The 21,890-nt window shown below is 46.8% G+C and overlaps 1 protein-coding gene across 15 annotated transcripts in view; it reads right to left on the bottom strand.

The window, feature by feature from the left end:
* The window catches only part of PTPRT (protein tyrosine phosphatase receptor type T), a 1,093,164-nt gene extending 1,079,925 nt beyond the window's left edge, over positions 1-13,239 (bottom strand). For all 15 annotated transcript variants that reach the window (XM_082430071.1, XM_082430082.1, XM_082430079.1 and 12 more), the window contains exon 1: positions 13,101-13,239. In XM_082430071.1, the coding sequence (XP_082286197.1) occupies positions 13,101-13,188 (88 nt within the window). In that variant the 5' untranslated portion in view covers positions 13,189-13,239. The remainder of the gene's footprint in view (positions 1-13,100) is intronic.
* Positions 13,240-21,890: the final 8,651 nt, after the last annotated feature.

Genomic DNA, 21,890 nt, shown 5'->3' with positions numbered 1-21,890 from the left:
TTGTCATTTACAGACAGTTCTGGGTGTACTCTGATGCTTTTGCAAATATGTTCCTATAAAAGGGTTTCATCTTCAAGAAATTCATGGAAAAGACTCTGACAAGTACAGGTTTCTGGTAACTGACTGTACTGCTGAACTGAATGAATAAGCATTTTCAGAACTCTAATGAAAAACTGATGAACTCAAAAAAGTGCTAACAAAAGATCAAGATGAAAAAAAAAATTTAATTACATGGGACTGAGTGAACTGATGAGGATTAGTATAATTTTTGTGACTTTCTGTCTGAATTAAAAAAAAAAAAAATCCCACAAGGACTCAGAGGCAAAGAATATACAAATCAATTTTCACTGCAAAGTAAAGGAGCTGTTACAGTGGAGGATTACTGGACTGAATGTCAGTATTATGACATAGTATGAGTGTGTTTCAGGTTTGGTAATTGCAATCATTGTTGCTTTTGTTGTGGTCATCCATGTACAATGCTTCGTGTCAGTCTATTTATCTCTTGTAAAAATAAAATACAGTGTGTGTGTGTGTGTGAAAAAAAAAAAAAAAGACTCTACAAGTGACAATTAGTAAAGCCTTTGAAAACTGCCTGGCTCATTTTAAGTTTTTAAAGTACACAATAGTGTTAGTGTTCCCTATTTGGCAGTCATTTCCTCTCTTGTATTTACTTCCCTGGTGTTCAGTTTGAATCCTTCAGGCTCTGCAGACACACCCCGGTGCACCTGTGATTTTCATAACTTTTAAATCTGGTTGCCCATTATTATTCCCCTATCATCCATCATTTCACCAAATGACCTGTCATCGCCTTGTATTTTCTGCTTTCCGTTCCAACATAAGCCAAATGCTCCGCTCCTCTGTATACTCTTTTGGGTTTAGAAATTTTCACCCCAGGAGAGTGAAAATTCCTTCTGTTATATTCTAATCTGGACTAATGGAGTCGCCCTTTGAAATGAACAATCCTGGAAACAGATTCTGTTTGTTTCCTCTCCTAGACCTGGGGATTTCACAATTTATTCCTTTTGAACAGACTATGGATGGTGTCAAATAACAAAACTGATTCATCGGGAAAGGGTAGATTTTTAGTACCTTAACCCCTATCAAAGATGTCAAATGATTTGATTTTCAGGGGAAACAATCAAATGCCTAAAGTCAGAGACTAGAACTCCAGCCCTTAAGAAACACCAAAGTCATCTGCTCATTTTACAGATGGGAAAACTGTGCCTAGGTTCACAGCAACTCTAAACATTGAAAAGATTGTGGAACATTATTCTTCTGTGTCAAATGTACCCTCCTCAAGCAAACCCAAGGCCTCAAGCAAACCAAAAGGCTGCCCCATGGAAGAATCTCTGTTATTTCTCCATGTGGCCCCAGGAGAGAGAAGGTGTAGGAGGTAGATGGACACTGATGCCTAAGAAGGCCCCTCCATCGGGGCCCCAGTCACTCATGCTCAAGTGCCTCCCTACATTTGTAACACAATTCTCTCCTTTGCTCCTTCTAACCAGATGCAGGGGTCTTAGAATTCCCCATAGGAATCCTCATTACAGACTTTGAAAGGCAGCTTTCCATAAAGAAAATAAGACCTCAATTTGTTTTGAAAGAATGATTGAGGAACAGTTCGTATGTTGAAAATCCCTATAATTTACAACAAATCTTAAATTGCAAGGGTATCACTTTTTAAAGGAAATAATTGAAATGCAGAAATATTACAAAGAGAAGTATAATTAACACCTATGTTCTTCTCTATCAAGAATTATCAACTAATTTTAACAAAGTTTAAATGTATTCTCCTTTTCAAATGAAATAGAATATTACAAATTAAAGCCAAAATGCCGTTTATCTACCATCTCAATTCCATTTCTCTCTATACCTATTCTGCAAAGAGCAGCCTTCCATTCTGCTTCTTATACTAACATAAACATACACAGTGTGATTATTAATACAATATTCGATTGTTACATCCATAAAATTGGCTCTTTTTTTCTTCCTACAGAAAAGGATGTGGCCTTGCAGATGCTGAGTTTGCTTCATGAACCAGAAGAATCTATTTGTAAATATTGGTAAATATCTCTTAATAGACGCTCATATTTTTAGTATAGGATCTTCCAAGATGCTATGCAATGGCATAGCCAAAACTGGGCTGCTTCTGTGCATAAGCAGGATTCTGCCAGTGTTGAAGATGTCACCAGCAAGTATGCACCCCGTGAGGGGAACCAAGAGGCCAGAAAAGGTCAGGCCAAGACACCACATCTGCTTCGTCTCTCTGTAGTCACCTCACTTCCATGATATCCTGTATCTTTAGCTAAATAAATCAGGAATTTATGGAAGTTTGGAGCACATACAAGGTCTCTGCCAGATAATTTGTAATCCATTTTAATTACGCCACTGGTGTCAGAAATGGGACAGGCATGCTGTGCTCACTATCATGGCCAGATTTTACTCTGAGATCAGAATGCCAAAGTAGGAAACAATAAGTAAAACGTGCTGAAACGTGAGAATTTCTGTGAGAGGCTCTGAGCCAAGTGGAATTCCTTCACTGTTCCTCTGCCTCATACCATTTGGACCTTGCATATAGTAAGAGATGGCTGAGCCAAGGGCAATGAGCCCAAGGCATAATTCCTGGAATCTTCTATATGAGCCAAAACGGTAGCTAAAGCTAAGAATCTCCAAAGGGAGTTGAGACCCCAAAAGAAGGAAATGTCAGATTTGAGCCAAAACCTACAGATCACAAAGGGATGGCCCCCAGTTAGACATCTGAAAAGGTAGGCTAGAATAGGGGAGGTACCAAGGACCCCTAGAGCTCCAGGTGGAACAGGTGGTCAGCAACTTTCCAATGACAAATGATACCTGCTGAGGTTTTGGAGGTACGAGGAAATGAGAGTGGAATTAGGAATTGCTAAGTCGGTTCTCAGGTAAAAGCAATTACAATGTGCTTCTGCATACAAGTGAATTTAAATGTATGCTGAACATTTTATGTGCAAAAAGATGTAAAGATAATAAAGGTAAGGGAGTTCTGACTTCATCAACCTTCACTAAACTAGCGACCAATAAGGAGAGCGGTCCCAAGTTAAACTAAGAAAATCTATTTTAAAATATGTGTACATAGCACAGGAAGATCAGCTCGGTGCTTTGTGACCACCTAGAGGGGTGGGATAGGGAGGGAGGGAGGGAGGGAGACGCAAGAGGGAGGAGATATGGGGATATATTGCTGATTCACTTTGTTATAAAGCAGAAACCAACACACCATTGTAAAGCAATTATACTCCAGTAAAGATGTTAAAAAAAAGAAAATTACATTTAAATATAAAAAAATAAAAAATAAAAATAAATAAAATATGTGTACATCTTTACACACAGTGGTGACCTTGGAACTCTGGGATTTGTTCAGGTGACTCCTCCACCAAAAATCATGTTCAAGGGGTCAAGTCCCAGAAATAATGTTATACTTGGAATACACATCCTCTGTACAGAAAATTTTAAAGATTTAATTGAAAGGGAAAATTTTGCATTGATAAGTACACCCCGCCAAGAAAGTTTTTTAAACTTCTGTTTAAAGCAAGAGTGGTATGGTACCTGGGTTCAGTTAAGGTGTCTGCATGTTTGAACTGAGCATCTCAACAGTTGGAAACTACAAGTTTCCTCTTTTCCAGGAGATTCCACAGTTCCTCCATAAATCCAATTTAAAGGGCCTCAAGACAATGCGATCCAAGTGTTAGAGAGCTGCCCTCTGCTTTGTTCCAAACAATCTGTTTAGAGGAAGATAACCATCCTAAACTGGAACCAGCTGAGATACAGGGAAGAGGCTGGCTGCTCCTGGCTTCTGAATATAACTGATCATTCCTCCCACCCCACCCCATCCCTCCCCAGCCCTGGTTTGAGACATGTTAGAATCTTGCTTAAAGTCTTAGTTTCTGAAGTTTCTGAGCTGAAAACCATTCCCCCAACCCAGTGCACACATTTCCTATAACAAAAAGTAAAAAGATAATGTAACAGGTGCAGAGATGGTAAACAGAAAATATTTGGCAGAAGAAAGAAAAAATAATAGTTAAAAATATCAGGAGCTCTGGTTCTGGAAATGAGAGAGACTGAACATGGAAATAGCTTTGAACTCAAAGCTGATCCATTGGAGCAGAATGAGGTCCTTGACCCAGTCCTGCATGTACAGCTGTGCAGGTTCCACAGAGCCACGTGCAGCAGCCCTGACCTAGACACCTAGGACAATTATGCCCTCACCTCCCTCATAGCAGGAGGGGTGCCTGGCACCCAACCTTGCACAGCCTGACTCAGCAGGACTGAAGATGACGATGAATAAATGAGAAACTGCTCAAAAGTCCAAGCCCCTGAAAGTGGAACCCAGACAAGCACTTCCCCAAGGCATATAATGGGCAAACTCAAGGTGTCTTGGTTTCCTCCTTCCTCAAGGTCACCTTACGGAGATGAATCCAAAAGAGCTTGGGGTTGGGACCAGCATAAACTGGTGACCCTCCCGCCTACTTACAACTGCCTAGGAAAGCACAATGGGGACCTCTGGAACCACCACCTATCAAATAGGTAACCTGAGTAACAGGTAAATTCCTGGAGCACATCCCCATCAGGAACTCCAATGTCTGGTCAGCCCATCTGGATTTTGACAAAACCATCCTTCCTGGAAGATCTCATGGGCCCCAACCAGTCACCTAAAAGAATACCGTGATTGAAGTTCTTCTGTAATGACTGTACTACTGCCTCAGCAATCAAAACTAAACGTACATGCAGGACATGTTTTGATCCATATAATAATCTGTATATTTACATTAAACCTTTCAATCACTGTAACTTAATAAATTATCAATTTTAGTCTTATGTGAAAATAAAAAAACTCTCTAGACATGGGTCAAAAAGGTCTAAAATATTAAGTACTAAATTTTTGAACTGGGATATCTATATGCAATAAAAATAGTAAATTTTAGCTAAACTTTATTATAGCCCTAAACTACTAGTGTTTATTATAAAATGGTTCTTGTGGAACCTACATCCTAGTGTGAACGTTTTATAGTCTTATAAAAACACAGTACTTCAACTTTTAGGATAAAGTTTGAAAAGTTTTCTGATGAATCTTCATATTAATTCATTTTTTACTTTCTGACCTTCATAATTAACTTTTTTAAGATTTAAGCTAAGTCAATTACGAGACAATAAATCTCTCTACTCAAAGTCCTTTAAGGAGTGAAATCTTGACACTGAACTGGTGCCCAAAATAATAAAAAGAATGAAAAGATGTGAACACACTTTAAAAGTGATGTTTGTATTTTTTTCCCCAAGATACAAGGTTTCCTATACTGCGTGTCATTTATTTGAGGTTCCTGTGGTTGGCAGCTCCTAACGTGGCTATGAAAGATCCCCGCTTCCTGGTAGTCAAGCCCTTGTGTGATTCCCTCCCCTTGTGGGTGAGCGGGATCTAGTGACTTTACTTGAAGATGGCAAGAGTGATGAGATGTCATTTCCAAAATGAGGTTACAGAGACTGACTTCCAGTTTGCTCATACGGTCTCCTGTCCCCTCAATAGCTCACTCTGGTGAAGCCAGGAACCATGTTGTGATGGAGGGCCCACTTGGCAAGGAACCCAGTTGGCCTCTCTCCAGCTCATGAGGAACTGAGGCCCTCAATCCAACAGCCATGAGTAACTGAATCCTCCCAACAACCGAGTGATCTTAGAAGCAGACCCTTCCCCATTTGAGCCGAGTTGACTGCAGCCCCAGCCAATATCTTGACTGCAGAGATCCAGAGCCAGAGAACCCAGCTGTGCCACTCAGATTCCTGACTCAAAGAAAAACTGTGAGAAAATAAAGCCACTGAGTTTCGGGGGACAACCTGTTACACGGCAATAGACAACTCACCAAGTTGCCTTAGGATGAGACTGGGATAGGTTTCTTTTTCTTCATTTTAGAAAGCAGGTGCTCAACAAACACTGACAGGTGAGAATCATCTGGACCTGTGCACTTAGGGGCCAATTCCAAGATGCTTAAGAAGGAATAGTGACATCAACTTCGAGGCTATACTCACATTTAAGCACATACTTTGACAACGACAAAATTATTTTTAATTAGACAAATATGTTCTCATGCTCAAATGAACTTTTAAAAAACCAAAGAGATAAATGGTCATAAAGGCATGCTGTTTAAAATATCTTTTTCTATCCCTAACATTACCAAGAGCCCCTGTTTTATTCTCTTCCAGTGTTCAAATAAAACCTCACAATGTGCAGCTCGGGTTCTGATGTCTCCACAAAAAGGGATCTGGGCTCTTTTTTTTAAACATCTTTTTTAGAGTATAATTGCTTTACAATGGTGTGTCACTTTCTGCTTTATAACAAAGTGAATCAGTTATACATATACATATGTCCCCATATCTCTTCCCTCTGGGCTCTTTTTTAAAAAAAATAAATAACTGACTACAGGTTTGGGACAGAAAACCTAGGGGTAAGCCTGAAGTTCCTTGTTGTCACAGAAAAATCAGGAGGCTCTCAAAGGTGTTTGAAAATGGTGAAAAAGGATCTGGTTTAAAGGGGCTCCCAATGACTAACTTGTGATCAATTGAGCAGCAGAAAAGTCATAATTATAATCCATAAGAGCAAGTACAGGCCATTCAAAGCCACCCCATTCATGAGGATTAAACTTTAAGCAGGCTTTAAAAAGTTCTCCTTGCTGATATGAATTCATGAATTCATGCTTGGTTCCAAAGAGACAAATACATGACCCTTAAAAGATAAATAACCACCCACTATGAATTACAGGAGGATCAAGAGAAATGGGTTTGAGATCTCATGATCAGTTTCGGAACCACTGGGATAAAAGGGAAGTAAAGTTAAGTCTGGGTGATCCGAGAGGAACAGGCTTTCCAGGGTCTTGGGAAATTGGAGCTAGGAATGCGGGTGACAGCACTGCGTCCTCCCCTGGAAGAGGACAAGTGTCATGATGTCCAGAATGTTTGAGGTTAATAAACATCTTAAGAGCAGCACATGAACTGCCGGTGGCACGTTCTTCTGGGGTGTTGATGGAAGCCCTCACAAAAGGCAGAAAAACATGAGCTGTTTCCTCACCCCTGCAAGTTGTTCATCCTGTTAGGAAACTGAGGGGCCAAAAGCATGTTGTATCTGCTCCCGAGCAAGGGGACTTCCACCCTTCTGTTAAATTTCTACATCCTTGGCTTAATGAGAAAGAAAATGAATGAATGGTCTATTCCCTCCCGGCCCCCAATCCAAACCCTACCAAAACATTCCAGGCACAAAGCATTCGCATCTTCAATTTTAATAGACATTGCCAAATGAGCACTCAAAAAAGCTGTTTCAATAGTCACTACTCAACAGTGAACAAAGCCACCTAATTGCTCAGATCCTTATCAAAACCTGATAGCCTTAAACTTTTTCATTTTTGCCAAACTGATGAGAGGGAAGAAACGTTAGCTCATTGATTTAATTCACAGTCTAAAGAGCCTACAAGGGGGGTGGAGGGACAAACCAAAAATAACGCCTTGCAAATAATGAATGCAACAAACTATTTTGGAGACTGGTAAGGCACAATTAAGAGTGATGCCGCTTATTGGGTGCCTGTTTTGTGCCAGGAGCCAAGCTTGACAATTTACAGGAGTTACCTCTGGCTCTTGCAGCACCAGGGCACTGGTGTGCCCCCTTTACAGATGCAGAGATAAAGGTTCAGAACAGTGAAGTAACTTACCAAGTTCATATCACAAGCCGGGAGCTGGGATTTAGAGAGTTACTCAACCATCACCACCTTCCAGTTTTCAAATCTTTCCATCACTCCAAAATGTTCTCTCATGCCCACTTGCTACAAATCCCTGCTCCCATGCCCAGCCCCAGGCAACTACTGTTCTGCCTTCTGTCTCCATAGATTTGTCTTTTCTGAATATTTCATACAATATGTAATCTTTTGTAACTGGCTTCTTTTGCTTAGTGTAATGTTTTTTGAGGTTCATCCATGCTGTAGCATATTATCAATAGTTCATTCCCTTCTATTGCTAGTAGTATTCCACCGGATGGATTCACCAGTTGATGGACATTTGGATTATTCCCAGCTTTTGGCAACCATGAATAACACTGCTATGAACATTCACGTACGTGTCTCTGTGTCGACATATGTTTTCATTTCTGTTGGGTATATTCCTAGAAGTGAAATGGCTGTATCCTATGGCACGTGTACGTTTAACTTTTTAAAGAAACTGCCAAACCACTTACCAAAGTGGCGTCACCACTTTTTATTCCCTCCAGCATCAAATGAAGATTGTAAGCTGAATATTCAAGAAATTGGAAAGACTTTCTATCTATTCCACTTGTGCACCAGTGAATGTGTGTGTCAGATATACTTCAGCAGCTTGACTAGAGTGTGAAAAAAAAATTGTCTGTAACACTGTAGACTCACTTCAATTTATTAGTCACCCATCAGTCTGATGGTGGATCTGGTGGGGTTTCTGAGCAGCCCTCACCTGGGTAAATACCTAGGATGTGCCAAGGGAAACAATGCTGACATTTTGAAATAAAACAGGCCAAAGGATCACTGTTTCTCAGTGGCTCCTCATCCTTTCACCACTCTGCCTTTTTGACACATTAATTCCCATTTTTCACAGTTGACTTCTGGCAGATCCCTTGGGATCTATACCTCGCATCCTCACTGCGTCCCTCTGTATCTTTTCTGCAACCTGCAACTCTTACCAATAGATAATAAATAAATATGATCATGGTCATTTCTCTCTCTTCCAGGCAAATAAGGGTGTCCAGCAAGACCACATCCACTGCTGAATCCCATCACCCCCTCTGGTCGCCCTGTCCCACCTGCACACAACACTAGTGACCCCCGCTGTCCCTTTGGCTGCATCCGATTGCTCTTAATCCATAGAAGACCCACAGCATTCTTCCTCTCCAAACCAATTTGAATCCATTTTATAAGATTTCACAAGACACTCTAACTACTTTCTAATATCTACATGGTGCTGCCTCCTAGCCCCAAGTCCGTAATGTGCCTGCAAATGCTATTACACCTGTCAGGCATGGTTTGTTTTCAATAATCTCATAGCTTTTTTACTTACTGGACCGCCAGAGCCCTCTTTGTGTTTACTTAGTCTTTGCGTATTTGTCAAGTGCACAAAGCACCTTTCCCCTCACAGCCCCAGAGTGCCACGCACTTGATTTCTAGGTTAGGTAAAAGATGGCAGTAGAGCAGGAGGAAGGGCCGGGAGGCAAGGAAGACAGTGTGAGGAGGGTGGTAGGAAGGGAGGGAAGACATACGTGAACACTGTCCCGTTACAATGTGCGACCACTCTGTTTTCCATCCGTTCTCATTTACAAGGTAAAACATGCTTGGAACTAAACACGCCTATCTAAACCTTTGAATGGCCAAATGTATTAGTATCACCTGTTTCATTCCAAATCCCTTTCTACAAGTGGCTGCAGAGAATCAAGCCCCCAAAAGGAAGAAAAAGAGAAACACTAAAAATCATCACCAAAACCCAGCCATCTAATTTTCAATTCATAACTGAGCTTAACATCAGTGCCCCCTTGGCCTGTGTACACGCATCAATGCCAGGGCAAGTAAGAGAAAAGGCTCCCCTTCAGGATAAAGTAGTACAATGCACTCACTCTTCGTGCATCATCTTATCTAGTCTTTACAAAATCCAGGGAGGCAGCTATAATCATTCTCACCTGACAAATGAGAAGCTGGGGATTAGAGAAGGAAATGACTTGCCCAGGCTGACACAGCTGGAAAGAGGCAGGGGCAGTATTCAAACTGAGGACTTCAGCCTCCAAAGCTCATACTCTTTTTTGTTCAATCAGGCTGCCTCCCGAGTTAAACTCCCCCGTCCCCCATCACAGGTGCCACGAGACTCTACCATCTCTTCATCATCATCAATAACTGTGTATCAAGGACCCACTGCCTATATGGCATTGCTCTTGTTTCCACAGCAACACACTGCCAGAGAGTCATGGGAGTATCCCGTGCTCAAAAAAATGATGCTGTAATGTCCTGTGATTGTGGTTCTGAAAGGTGACAGTTACATTACTACAGAGGATGCCGTCTCAGCTGGCAGCCTGGAGCCTGCAGGAGCTAAGCAAGAAGAAAAGAAGGAGAGGAGAAAGGCAGTGGGTTGTAACCCAAGACGGTGGTCTGTTTTCACTACGAACATGTTTGCGATTGTTGCTGAAACAGAATCCTAGCCAGGTTTGCACATTAATGGTTCTTTTATTAGGAAACAAATCAAGCAATCCAGGAGAGAAAGTAAAATTTGACTGTACTGCTAACAGTTCCCCAGAGGTATGTGGCAATGATTATCGAGTTAAATGACTACATCACTAACAATTGCGATGGCAAGTCAGTCCCTCTCAGATCCATTTTTGCTCTCAATGTACGGATGCTGAAACCCACTAGTAAATAAATGAATTATCCCCTTATCCATTTGTTTAACTGCTTCCTTCTTTCCTTATCCCAAATCATGTTTTTGCCACACTTTTCAGAGGCTGATTTTAAATGTTTTTTTTTTTTGCCATCATTGCTTACAAAAATAATCCTGGCTCGTGAAACACATCTCACAAGAAGGAAGAAGGAAATTGCCTTTTGACGACAAGCTTTTACCACTGACTTTTGGACACTGTGACCGACACATTACAGCAAAATATATCACCCAAACTGTGTACTGGATGTAAGCTTACAAACTGAAATTGCTTTCGAGACTTGAGAATTTTCAGATTAAAAGAATATGGAGAGCACACCACTGAGTTTTTAAACGTATTATTTACCCAAACTTGCCCAAAGTTTTAAATCAGATTCTTTCAAAGAAATCAAACTATAGTCATATTTAGATTTGGGTTCCAACAATGTCTGCATTTATAAATAAAGTAAGAAGTCCATTTTTAAAAGTCAACATTTGCAGCATTCCTGCATCTACAAGTGCAGATGTTAGAAACCTGGAAAAAATAATTAACTTAAGCGTTCTAGTTAGCATTAAACCAGAAAGGAGAGAATAGATACATACAGAAAATTCCCATTTTTACAAATGAGTGAGGCTTAGAATGCATCAAATCTCCAACACAAGTTAATCCCCCCCCCCTCGTTTAAGGAGCCCCTGGAACAAACGCAGCCACTTGCTAAGTATACGCTAAAGTAGGTTTGCAGAAGCCACTCAGCTCAGGTCGAATCAAAAGAAACATGGTGCCTTAAATTTCTTCCCAAACTGTACTCCAGGATTGCTTTTCCTTCCCCTGTGTTCCGAAGAGCAAACAAAGAAAAGGTGCTTGCTCCTCACACTTCTCTAAATGTTTTAACAAAAGGCTGCTGAATAAACACATTACTCACTTAAAAATTGAAAAGAAGTTCTATTTCGGAGATAAAAGCAACTAGATTTGCATTTTAACAGTTGTGGGCGAGCGCCACCTGGCGGGAGCATCCGGAGCCGGCTTGCTTTTAGCATCGGGCAGCTTCCCAAGCCCGTACGGTTTTACCGCACGCCACCCAAGAACGCTCTGAGACCCGTGGAGGAATATTTTTGACACTGGTTCTTGCCGCAGAAACCTGAGTACTATTCATGGGTGGCAGGCCGGCCAGGTCTTGGAGGATAGTAAAAATTTAAGTCACAAATGATGCCTGGTCCCCAGGACTGCCCCCAAGCATCCTCCTCCTTCCCTGCCCTAGCACACCTAACACAGACCCAAAACGAGGAAAACAGGAATTGTGCACCATCTTCAGAATGATGTGTGGCTGTCCCTCTTCTCTTACTTGCTAAACCAACCTTTCAGCTTCACACACCTCAAAAGAAGTGTTCTAGTCACCTAACTTCCCAGCCACGAAACAAGCTGTTCCTTCGCAGAAGTCCCATATTCAGTTCCCGTTTTGGAGCAAGGAAGACTCCAGTGCATGTCCAGTGGAATGTCACTCCAGCGGCTCTTAACCTCAGAAGCAGCCTGTTTAAAGAGGTTACACTCCCCCACAGTTTCTTTCTCTTTCTTCCCTTCTCTTTCTTTCAGCGTGATAATAGATGGGCACCGCTGTTACTCATCAATCCAAAACGAATCTTTTCCTAAGTCCCACTACCTCATCTCAGCCTGCCCCTGTGATCCCAGCAATCTCCCCTCAGCGTGGTCACACCTGAGCTAATTGGAAACTGCAAGGTGATTCTGAACTTGGAAGCATACCTGCACCCCCTTCTCCCTTCTCTCCTTCCCCCACCGCCTACTCTTTGGGGGCTCAGGGCTGGAAGCTGCCTCCCGCGGGCTTTGGGGATGTGTAAGATCCCGGATCCTGGTGGCCTCCTCTACATGCCAACTTGCCATTAGTAGCATGCCAGGGCAAACGCCCACACACACACACACAGGGGGAACTACCTCTGCTCGCCTCCTCGCCATGGTCAAATCCAAATACGAGTCCCCCAAACTTTTCTGGAGCAGACACGCTCACAGGTCAAAGCCCCTCCACCTGAAGGGCCTTAACAGGGGCGCCCGTTTGCCTCGGAAAAGAACCACGGGGTCGGGAGGAGGGATCGCCGTCTCGATCCTTAACACCAACACCTCCACGGTGCCTTCAGCGGCTTAAGGACAAGCTCAGGGAAGCAGCGTGGTTAGAGCAAGTCTGGGGCCGCCTGTCTCTCCCGTGAGACAAGAAAAGCCACCGCCCTGGCCGCCTCGGCCTGCTGGCGACCGGTCCTCCCCACGAAAAGCGCGCGCTGCCCAGGAGGCTGCCGGGGAGAGGACGCTCCACCCCGGGCGTCGATGCCGCTTCCCATCTCACCGCCCCACACACTCAAGTGACAGATTCCGACAAGTGGGAGGCGGCGAGCGGAAATATTCGCCACAGCCGCGGAAAGTTACTCGAGGCCGGGGGGTCCGCAGGAAAGTAAAGCGGCGCACTTCGCCGAACGCGGCCGGCCGAGGGACGCCGGGGGCCGGGCACGCTGGCCCGGGCGCGCCTGGACACGGCTCCCCGCGGCTGCAGTCGGGGACCCGAGCTCCGGCCAGCCGCCCCCCGCATCCCCCGCGAGCCTGCACAACTTTCTCCTCCCGGGGCCCGGCGGCGGGCGCCCGGACGCGCCGGGTAGGGAGAAGGGGCCGGGGACGCACTCACCTGCGGCGCTCTGCGCCCGGGCGCCGGGCAGCGAAGGCAGCTGCAGCCGCAGGAGCAGGCTGAGGGCGAGCGCGGCGAGGCTCGCCATCCGGGCGGCGGTGGCTCAGCCCCTTCCCGCGGGGGCCGGGACTGGGGCGGGCGCGGGGCGGCCCCGCATCGTCGGCGCGGCCGCAGGCGGTGCGCGCCGCTGGGCTCGCGGAGCCGGCGCCGCTGCGCTCGAAGCCGAGGCGCTGCGCGAACTGAGGCGGGCGGCTGGGCGGGGGCGGGACGCGGGGCGGGGGGCGGTGTCCCCGGAGTCCTAACGCCGCCGCCGCCGCCGCCGCCGCCCACCCGCCCGACGCTCCGCCTCGGCCGCGCACACACCCTCGCGCGCACGCCCGCGCGTCGCACACGCCCGCGCCTGGCCCACGCGGGCTCCTCGCGCACCCTCGCCGGGCCCGGTGGCTCGGGGCAGCTGGCTCGTACGGTCACGCGACCCGCGGGGTCCTCGCCCCTTCCCCCCGGGCCGCGCCGCCGCGCACCATCTGCCCGGCCGGGGTGCAGGTATAGGGGGCGGTGGGGGGAGGAGGGAGAGAGGGAGAAGCCGTGGGAGAACAGGTGAGTGGGGGGACGGATGCGAGAGGAGGGAAGGAGGGGGCAGACGTCTCGACTCGGGAGGGGGGACCAGGTGAATGGGGGGAAGGGAGGGGCATCTCCCCTCAGCTGTAGCAGGTGTCCGCTGGCGAGGGTCTCGGGCACGCCCTGCCATGAGTAGTTCATGTAAGAGTCGTCACCCCACCTCCAGCACGCGCGCGCGCACACACACACACACACACACACACACTCTTCTGGGTGCATCTATGACCGCGCCGCAATCCCCCCCACCTCCCCGTCAGCCTCACAGGCACCCCTCTCATTCACCCACACCTCTCCCTTGTCGCCACCCCACACGCGAGGGGGTGAAGACTGGGCATGAGGCATCCCAATCTCTCTTGCTGCCTTCCCCCTTCCCCTTCTCCGGAGACAGATCCCTGTAGTTTTTTCCTTTTTCTTCCCGGTCTGAACAAAGACCTGGTTGAGGCTGAAAGCCTAAAACCACAGATCAGAGTCCGAGCTGTCCCTCGCAGCCCACAGGCTGGGACTCTGCTCTCCTGGGAGCAGGGGATCTCATGGAAGAGACCAGGTGCCACTTGGTCCTGGCTGGGGGCCTGGGCTGTAAAAGCCAGGGGCAGGGCCTCTGGGCAAAGCTCAAGGGATTCACACTCTGTGAACCTGGCCAAAACCCTCCTTCTTCTGTTTCAGCAAGCCCCAGCCCCCCACCCCATCCCCAGTCACATCCTTGTTGGGACTCCAAGGATTGGACTGGACAGACTGTTGGGGAGAAATATGAAAGTCAGGCATGGCTAGGGTTTCCAAAACTGGGGAGCCTGGGGCTCTGGATTGAGTTGCTCTGGCAGAGAACACAGAGTCTCCCTCTCCTGCACCCCAGTTCCCACTAGATGGAGTGGAACGGTCGCCTTGAATAGAGACCACTAACTGCCCCCATGCTACACTTGTAATCCCAGGCTAATTCTTCCACTCTTGTCTAGCTGCCCCCCACCACCCTCACAGGTGAAGGGCTTGGGCTAGCCTAGTTCTGCTTCCCAGACCCCTGCCTGGGGAGAGTGGGATTCTGCAAGTCTGGGGAGAGGCCTGGGAGCGGGACCTATTACCAGCTGCCTCAGAGATTCTTAATAATTCTACAAATACCTACAGGGCACTTAACCACGTGCCCTGCTCTGCTAGTCTCGGGGGACACAGAGATGACTGGCTCTCGGGACAGTTGGATTGGGAAGATCCCTTCTGCTCAGAGCTAAACAGCTGGCTTCTTCCTCCGTCACCCGAGGCCTGTCTCAGGCAGGGGAGTTATTAGGGAGGCCTAACCCAGGCCCATGACCTGTGACTCTGGGCATGGCTGATCCCAGGGCCTGACCCCGGGGAGCAGGAGGTTTCTAAGCCCCTAAGGAGCTTCTAACTTGTCCTGGTTCCCTTTGGCTCCTAATCATACCCTGTCTCAGACTTTCTGGAAAAGTATAAAATAGCAGTTCTCATAGAGTCAGAGCACAAGCCCTCCCACACCCACACTCTAAAGATGCTATATCACTGCCTTAAAATATCCCACTGAATGGGGTTCACGTGGCCCCAAGAAAAAGCTCTGTTCGCAAGGTGACCAAGCTGGTGGAGCAGGACCACTGCCTGCCCTCAGCACTAGCCTGTGCCTGCCCAGGCCGAGCCGTGGCCCTCTGGGCTTTCCCAGCCGCCCTCCACCTGGAAACTGACCCCTCTGTTCCTTCAGGAGCCTAACCTGCTGCCCAGTAGGACTCTGACTCCGGTCACAGCACCGTGCTTTTGCACCTGCCATTCCCTCTGCCTGGAAGGCCCTTCCCTGCATCATATCCCCAGTTAGCCCATGCTGGTCCTTAAGGCTTCTCTGTGAAACTTTGGCAGAGAGGCACTTCCTGCCCTAGGCCTGTTGCCAAGGCCCCCTGGGACAGCTGCTGTGGGGATGCTTTTCACACTGGGGGGAATGTGGTTTGTCCCCTGGGTCTTTTCTACAAGCCTGAGTTCTCAAAGGGCACCTGGACACTTAACACAGAGCTGCTGGGTGATGGGAGGTTGACGGGGGAGGGGGAGAGGGAGGGCTGGCTCAGGGCCACAGATGACTGGCTTCTCAAGGGAGGGGTTCATGGAGAGTGACAGCATCATCTCCCACCCTCCTTCACTGGGACTTCGGTGCTGATTAGAAAGGAGGGGCTGCTTTCCCACCTGCCCCCCATCAGCCTGGGGAGCTGAGGGAACTTGACCACGTACGTGTTCACTCCTGGCTCAGGGCTGGGTTCGGTGTCAGTGCTGAAGCAAGGAAGCCAGGGCCTGGGGTAGGGTTTGTGATGGCTGGAAAGGCCCCCCACCCCCCTTTCAATTCCACTCAAGAAGGTAGCTCCTTATCCTTGGGATGACTCTGCCCTTAACCCCGTGGGACTTTTGGCAAGACCGCTCTCAGCCTCAGTGTCCCTGTCTGCACAGTGGCTTCCCTTTTGGCTCTGGTGGGGGCCAAGACTGGAGTGTTCAGACACTTTAGCTGCAGATCACTTAATCTGAGCACAGTTTGAGGGGAAGCCTGAAACATGGGCATTCTTTCAACAAGTGAGCTGGCTGGCTGCCATGTGCCAGGGATGGCAGGGCTGTGGGTTTGCAGCTTGAACAGTAGACTTGGTCTTTGCCTTCATGGAGCTTACAGTCTCGTGGGAAAGACTGGACGAAGAGAAGGGAGGTAAAGATCCCAGTGGTGATCTCCATCTCCCCAGCCCCTCCCCTGCCCCCAATGATGACAGTTCTCCAGTGGGGAGCAAAGGACCGGGGGAAGACAACTTGGGCCAAGATGCTTCACTTACCCCTGGGGAAAGCCCGGTGATATAGCTACTGTTTTATCTGCATCTTATACCCAAGGAAACTGAGGCTCAAAGAGGCAACACCCTGTGTAGGGAGGCAGCCGAGGAGTGGCCCTCCACTGGAGCCTTCTCTCTCCTTGCTCTTGTACAGGGCACCTTTAGCCGTTTAAATATAAAATTTAGAAATGCAGTCTTTAGTCGTACCAACCACACTTCAAGTGCTCAGGAGCCACACATGGTTAGTGGCTGTCATATTGGACAGTACAGATATAGACCATTTCCATTAACACAGAAAATTCTATCAGACAGCACTGCTCAAACTACAGCCTATGGGCCAAATCTGGCCCACTGCCTGTTTTTTTTTAAATAAAGTTTTATTGGAACACAGCCATGCTTATTCATCTGTGTACTGCCTATGGCTACTTTTGCAGAAAGTTCTATTAGACAGTGCTGCTCTCAAGCAGGGGTCAGAAAACTACTGTAATAGGGAAGAACCTTTGTATTCTATTACAAGTTTACCACTAAAGGGATGTTGCCTATAAGCTTAAATTATACATAATGGCCCGTCTCTGGGAATCCTGCCTCCCAGGTAATGAGCATTAAGCTGAAATACCTTTGCTTAGCTCACAGGATACATCCTGAGTAGGCCCACCTGTGAATGGCTGAAGGAAGGACGACAATAACACAGCCCTTCCTTCCCCCGAGTCTGACCAGAACCAGGAAATATTTTACCCCCTCCCCTTTTAGTATGAAAGAAGCCTGAATTCTAACTCGGGTAAGATGGTTCCTTGGGACACTAGCCCACCATCTTTTCAGTCTGCTGGCTTTCTGGATAAAGTTGCTAATCCTTGCCCCAGCAACTCATCTCTTGATTTATTGGCCTGTCCTGCAACGAGCAGTACAAGCTTGGGCTCAGTAGCACTACCACCTGAAAAGGATTCCTTCCTAAAGTCCTGCTTTTGGATGCAGCAATATTATTGGATAATGCATGTTTTTATAGAACAAAATGTTTGGGTCATGCGGTTACACTTGAAAAATACTTATGGTTTTGAAGTTGCATTTGAGTTATTTATATTTGCATGTCTTGACAGAAAGTGTATGGGGACTTCCTAGAACAGCCCCTGACCTAGGTCCTCTGCCTGCCTCTTGTCTGTAGAAAAACTGTAGCCTCCTAGGCTTCCCTGAGTTCCAAAGAGTACATTTAATCAGAGAAGTGAGAAAATGCAGAAAGAAAGGAAAACAGTCAAGCAGGACAAAATAATAATAGTTTAGCCATTAAACAAAGACAAGGATTTTCAGTTCTTCCTCAAGGGCTAGAGATAATATTCTGAGCCATATCCTTTGAGCTGTTGTACAGATACTGAAACCTCCACCAGGTGGAAGAAGTTAACTGTATGCTGCCCACCAGCAAGTAGACCCCAGACCAGTTGGAACCAGAAGGCTGGTGATGTTGACTCCTGATTACCTCACCACCAGCCAATCAGAAGAATGTCCATGAGCTTATCACACATCCCACAACCCCCCTCCCTTACCCTGTCTTTAAAAATCTTTCCCTGAAAGCCTTCAGGGAGTTCGGGTCTTTAAAGCACTAGCTGCCCTGGACTCCTTGCTTGCAATAAATGCTGCACTTTCCTTCACCAGAACCTGGTGTAAGTAGATTGGCTTTACTGCACACAGGCAAGCGGACTTAAGTTTGGTTCGGTAACAAAAGCAGCAATGCATATTAATATGTCTGCCATAAAAACATTATTCAAATAAGCCAGAATCCGGCCTGCCTCTTGTTTTTATAAATAAAGTTTTACTGAAACACAATCTCGTGTATTTGTTTACATATTGCCTATGGCTGCTCTCTGCATTACAGAGGCAGAATTGAGTAACTGTGACAGAGATCATCTGGCCTATACCACTGAAAATATTTACTGTCCTTGCCCTCTACGGAAAAAGTTTGCCAGCCCCTTCTCCGGAGACAGTGTTACATCACAATCTGACAATCATTAGTCAAAAACTGGTTCTCAAAGTGTGTTCCCTGGACCAGTGGCACCAGCATCACCTGGGAACGTGTTGGGAATGCAAATCCTCAGGCCCTACCCTAGACCTACTGAATCAGAAATGCTGGAGGTGGGCCCCAAGAATGTGTGTTTTAACCAGCCTCCCAGGTGATTCTGATGCATGCTCAAGTTGAAAAACCACAGATCTAAAACACGCATGGAGGAAATGCCAGTAAGTGACTGGCACAAAAAGGTGTTAATGGGCTCCCGTGGGAACAGAAGAGTTTGGAAAGATGTCAGGAGAGTGATAGCCCATCCACTGCCTGGTCCCTCTGCGGCAAAGCCTTTGACAGCCCTTGGATGAGGCCATGCCAGCCGGGAGAAGACCTCTCAGCCGCCTGTGCCAATGCCCAGGCCTCACTGCCTGGCAGCCCCACCCTCCCACAGAGTTGTTAGCACGTTTGGAGCTGTCTCCACGCATAAATTCATGGACCAGCTGTCTCTTTTAAGCTGGTTGCAAGATGATACCATTAATAGATGTCAGACACATTGGCAATGATCTCTTCATTAATAATTTCCTCCTTTCTGAGAAAAAAAAAATTAGTAACAAGCAATCATCAATAATTCAAAAATACAAGTTAACCTTTCTATTAGCAGAATGGCTCTACACATACTACAGACTCTTTCAGAGCCAGTATCTCTGGCTTGAATAATGTTTTTACGGCAGGAATATTAATACACATTAATGCTGTCTGTCGAAGTATGCAAATATAAATAACTCAAATGCAACTTAGAAACCATACGTATTTTTCGAGTGTAAGCTGATGATCTAACCATTTTGTTCTATAAAAACATGCATTATCCAATGCTATTGCTGCATCCAAAAGCAAAACTTTATGAAGGAATCACTTTCAATTTGAGGCCTTTGTGGTTAGAAAGATTTCTCTTGCACTGAACCAACGGTACCACCCTGTCAGAGTTGGCTTCTCTTTCTGAGGGTGGACAGAAAGCCTGGACACACTTCCAAGTGACTTTCATCTGGATGTTGGTGTGCTCTAGGTAAGCCTTCTCCATCCCTTACATCCTTCCTGGGCCTCTTCTTACGTGATTTTCAGGACCCTCCCCCCAACATCTATTTCCTCTTCTATAGGACATGCTCTATTTTGGTAACACTCCTCTAGTTTGGGATTAACATAAACGCATTACTATATATAAAATATATATATATATATATTATATATATATATATATGTATATATAAATATATTTAACAAGGACCCTGTATAGCACAGGGAACTCTACTCAGTATTCTGTAATAACCTATATGGGAAAAGAATCTGAAAAAGAATGGATATATGTATAGGTATAACTGATTCACTTTGCTGTACACGTGAAACTAACACAACATTGTAAAACAACTGTAGTCCAATATAAAATTAAAATTTTAAAAAAAACCACCCCTCTTCCAGGTGAAGCCTTGCACCTGCCCACATTCCTTACACCTCCATTTACCACCCAGGTGACTGTGAACTCGTCACTCTCCCTCTGCAGATCTATCTCCCCATTGGGGTAACTGTTCCCACCATTGAACTGAGTAAGAACCAAGTGATTTAATGGATGAGAGAACACCTAAAACAGGGCCTGGCCCACCCAAGAGATCACTACTTTTCCTTCCTTTGCTACTTCCAAGTCTTAGATTCACATACCACCCCAGCCTTGACGCCACGCCAATTATCATAGACACCTGGATGCCAACACAGCACCAGCTGCTTCATCCTTGGGCCAAACCACCAGCACATGGTCCAGACCATTGGCAGGTAGACCTCAGCGCGTGGGATGTTGGGATGGCATCTCGCTTTGCCTAAGTGGGTTCTGCCAGACAGCTGTTTCTTTTCATTAAAACACACACACAAAACTAAGTGATGTCTGCCAAGCACCCACCAGGGATGTTTGTGTCTCTAATGTGTGACCAGCCCCATGCTGAGCAGTGGGGATGCCAAGGTAAGGTGACCCCATCCACAAGAGCCCAGAGTCAGCCCACGCTGAGAGGTCACACCAGCACACCAGTGGCAGATGGTGTCAGGGTCATGGACATAAATAATGGATGTCAAACATGATCAAGACATGGCCCCAGCCTTTACTTCTTGCTTCCAGCAAAGTGGTTCTCTGATGAAGCAGGACAAAAGCCACTGTTTCCGTGGAGGCCTGGGGCCCTGGAGTTGGGCACGGGTGTTTCAGAGCACTGGGGTTCCCCAGGACCCTCAGCCCCTCTCCTCATCCCTGACTGTAGACTCGGATTCAGGAGGGTCCCAGGTAGGGACGGACTCACCTGTTTGAGGTGGGCTGAACCTGTTGCTTCTCCGCATACCCCTGCAGTGAGCTGAGCTCAAACTTCAGCTCCATTCTGCCTCCCATCTCGTTCCTCCCACACCCACCCCACGCACAGCAGCCAGAGCGGTTGATGGAGAAGACCATCAGCACTCAGTCCTGTCACTCGCCAGCTTAAAGCCCTTCACGGATGCCCCGCTGCCCTCAGAATAAAGTTCAGATCCTTAACATGGCCAACGAGCCCCCCACGGGCTGAGCCCAGCCTGCCTTTCTCAGCCTGTCCCCTCCCTGATTCACCTTAAACTCCCCCACACCTGGTCCTCGCCAGGTAGAGAAGGAAAGAAGGGCATTTGGGTGGCAGGAACTGCTAGGCAAACACTCAGGAAGAGTCTGCAAGTTCAAATAGGCTGGGACATGCCAAAAAGGTTGAGCTCCTTGGTGCAGTGGCTCCCTCTGTCCCCTGACTTTATTTACACACACTCTTTACTCCAAGCCACACTGGGTGACTCTCCATTGCCTCCTCTCTCTGCAATGCCAAATTCAAAATCCTTGCCTATCCTTACCTAGGCATCCAAATCCTCAGCACTCAGCTTTGGGCAGGATCCAAGGGCTGGACTGCAGTGGACGGGATGAAGAAGAATCCATTAGTTCCATTTCCACTTTACCGTCTGCAGAGCTGCCTTCTCCATGAGGGTGGCAGCCTCTGAAGAGTCCAGGACTATGTCCACACCCTCATACCCTCAACGCCGAGCCCCCGGATGCATACAGCAAGCACTCAATATATGTTGGTGAAGCGTACGGCCAAATTTGCCTACCGGGGCCAAATAGGAGTTTGGGATGAGTTGCCTTCAAAGAGGAGGTTCAGTGCCCCATCTGTCAAGATCTGTGGGAAAGTCAACTCATCAGAAAGGAGCCAGAGCATGGCTCACAGGTGCTCAGAGTGAAATGTGTCAGGGTGACATTTCCCAACTGTCCCTGATCCTGGGATCCACCAGGAGCTCTCGTTAATAACTCAGAATCCTCACGCACCCCAGAACTGATGAACCCAAAAGTTCAGAGCCTGGAAA

Source organism: Balaenoptera physalus (assembly GCF_965194825.1).
Source record: "Balaenoptera physalus genome assembly, chromosome: 16".
NCBI classification, from domain to species: Eukaryota; Metazoa; Chordata; class Mammalia; order Artiodactyla; family Balaenopteridae; genus Balaenoptera; species Balaenoptera physalus.
The sequence above is the reverse complement of the archived record's forward strand: the minus strand, read 5'-3'. Positions and strand labels throughout refer to the sequence as shown.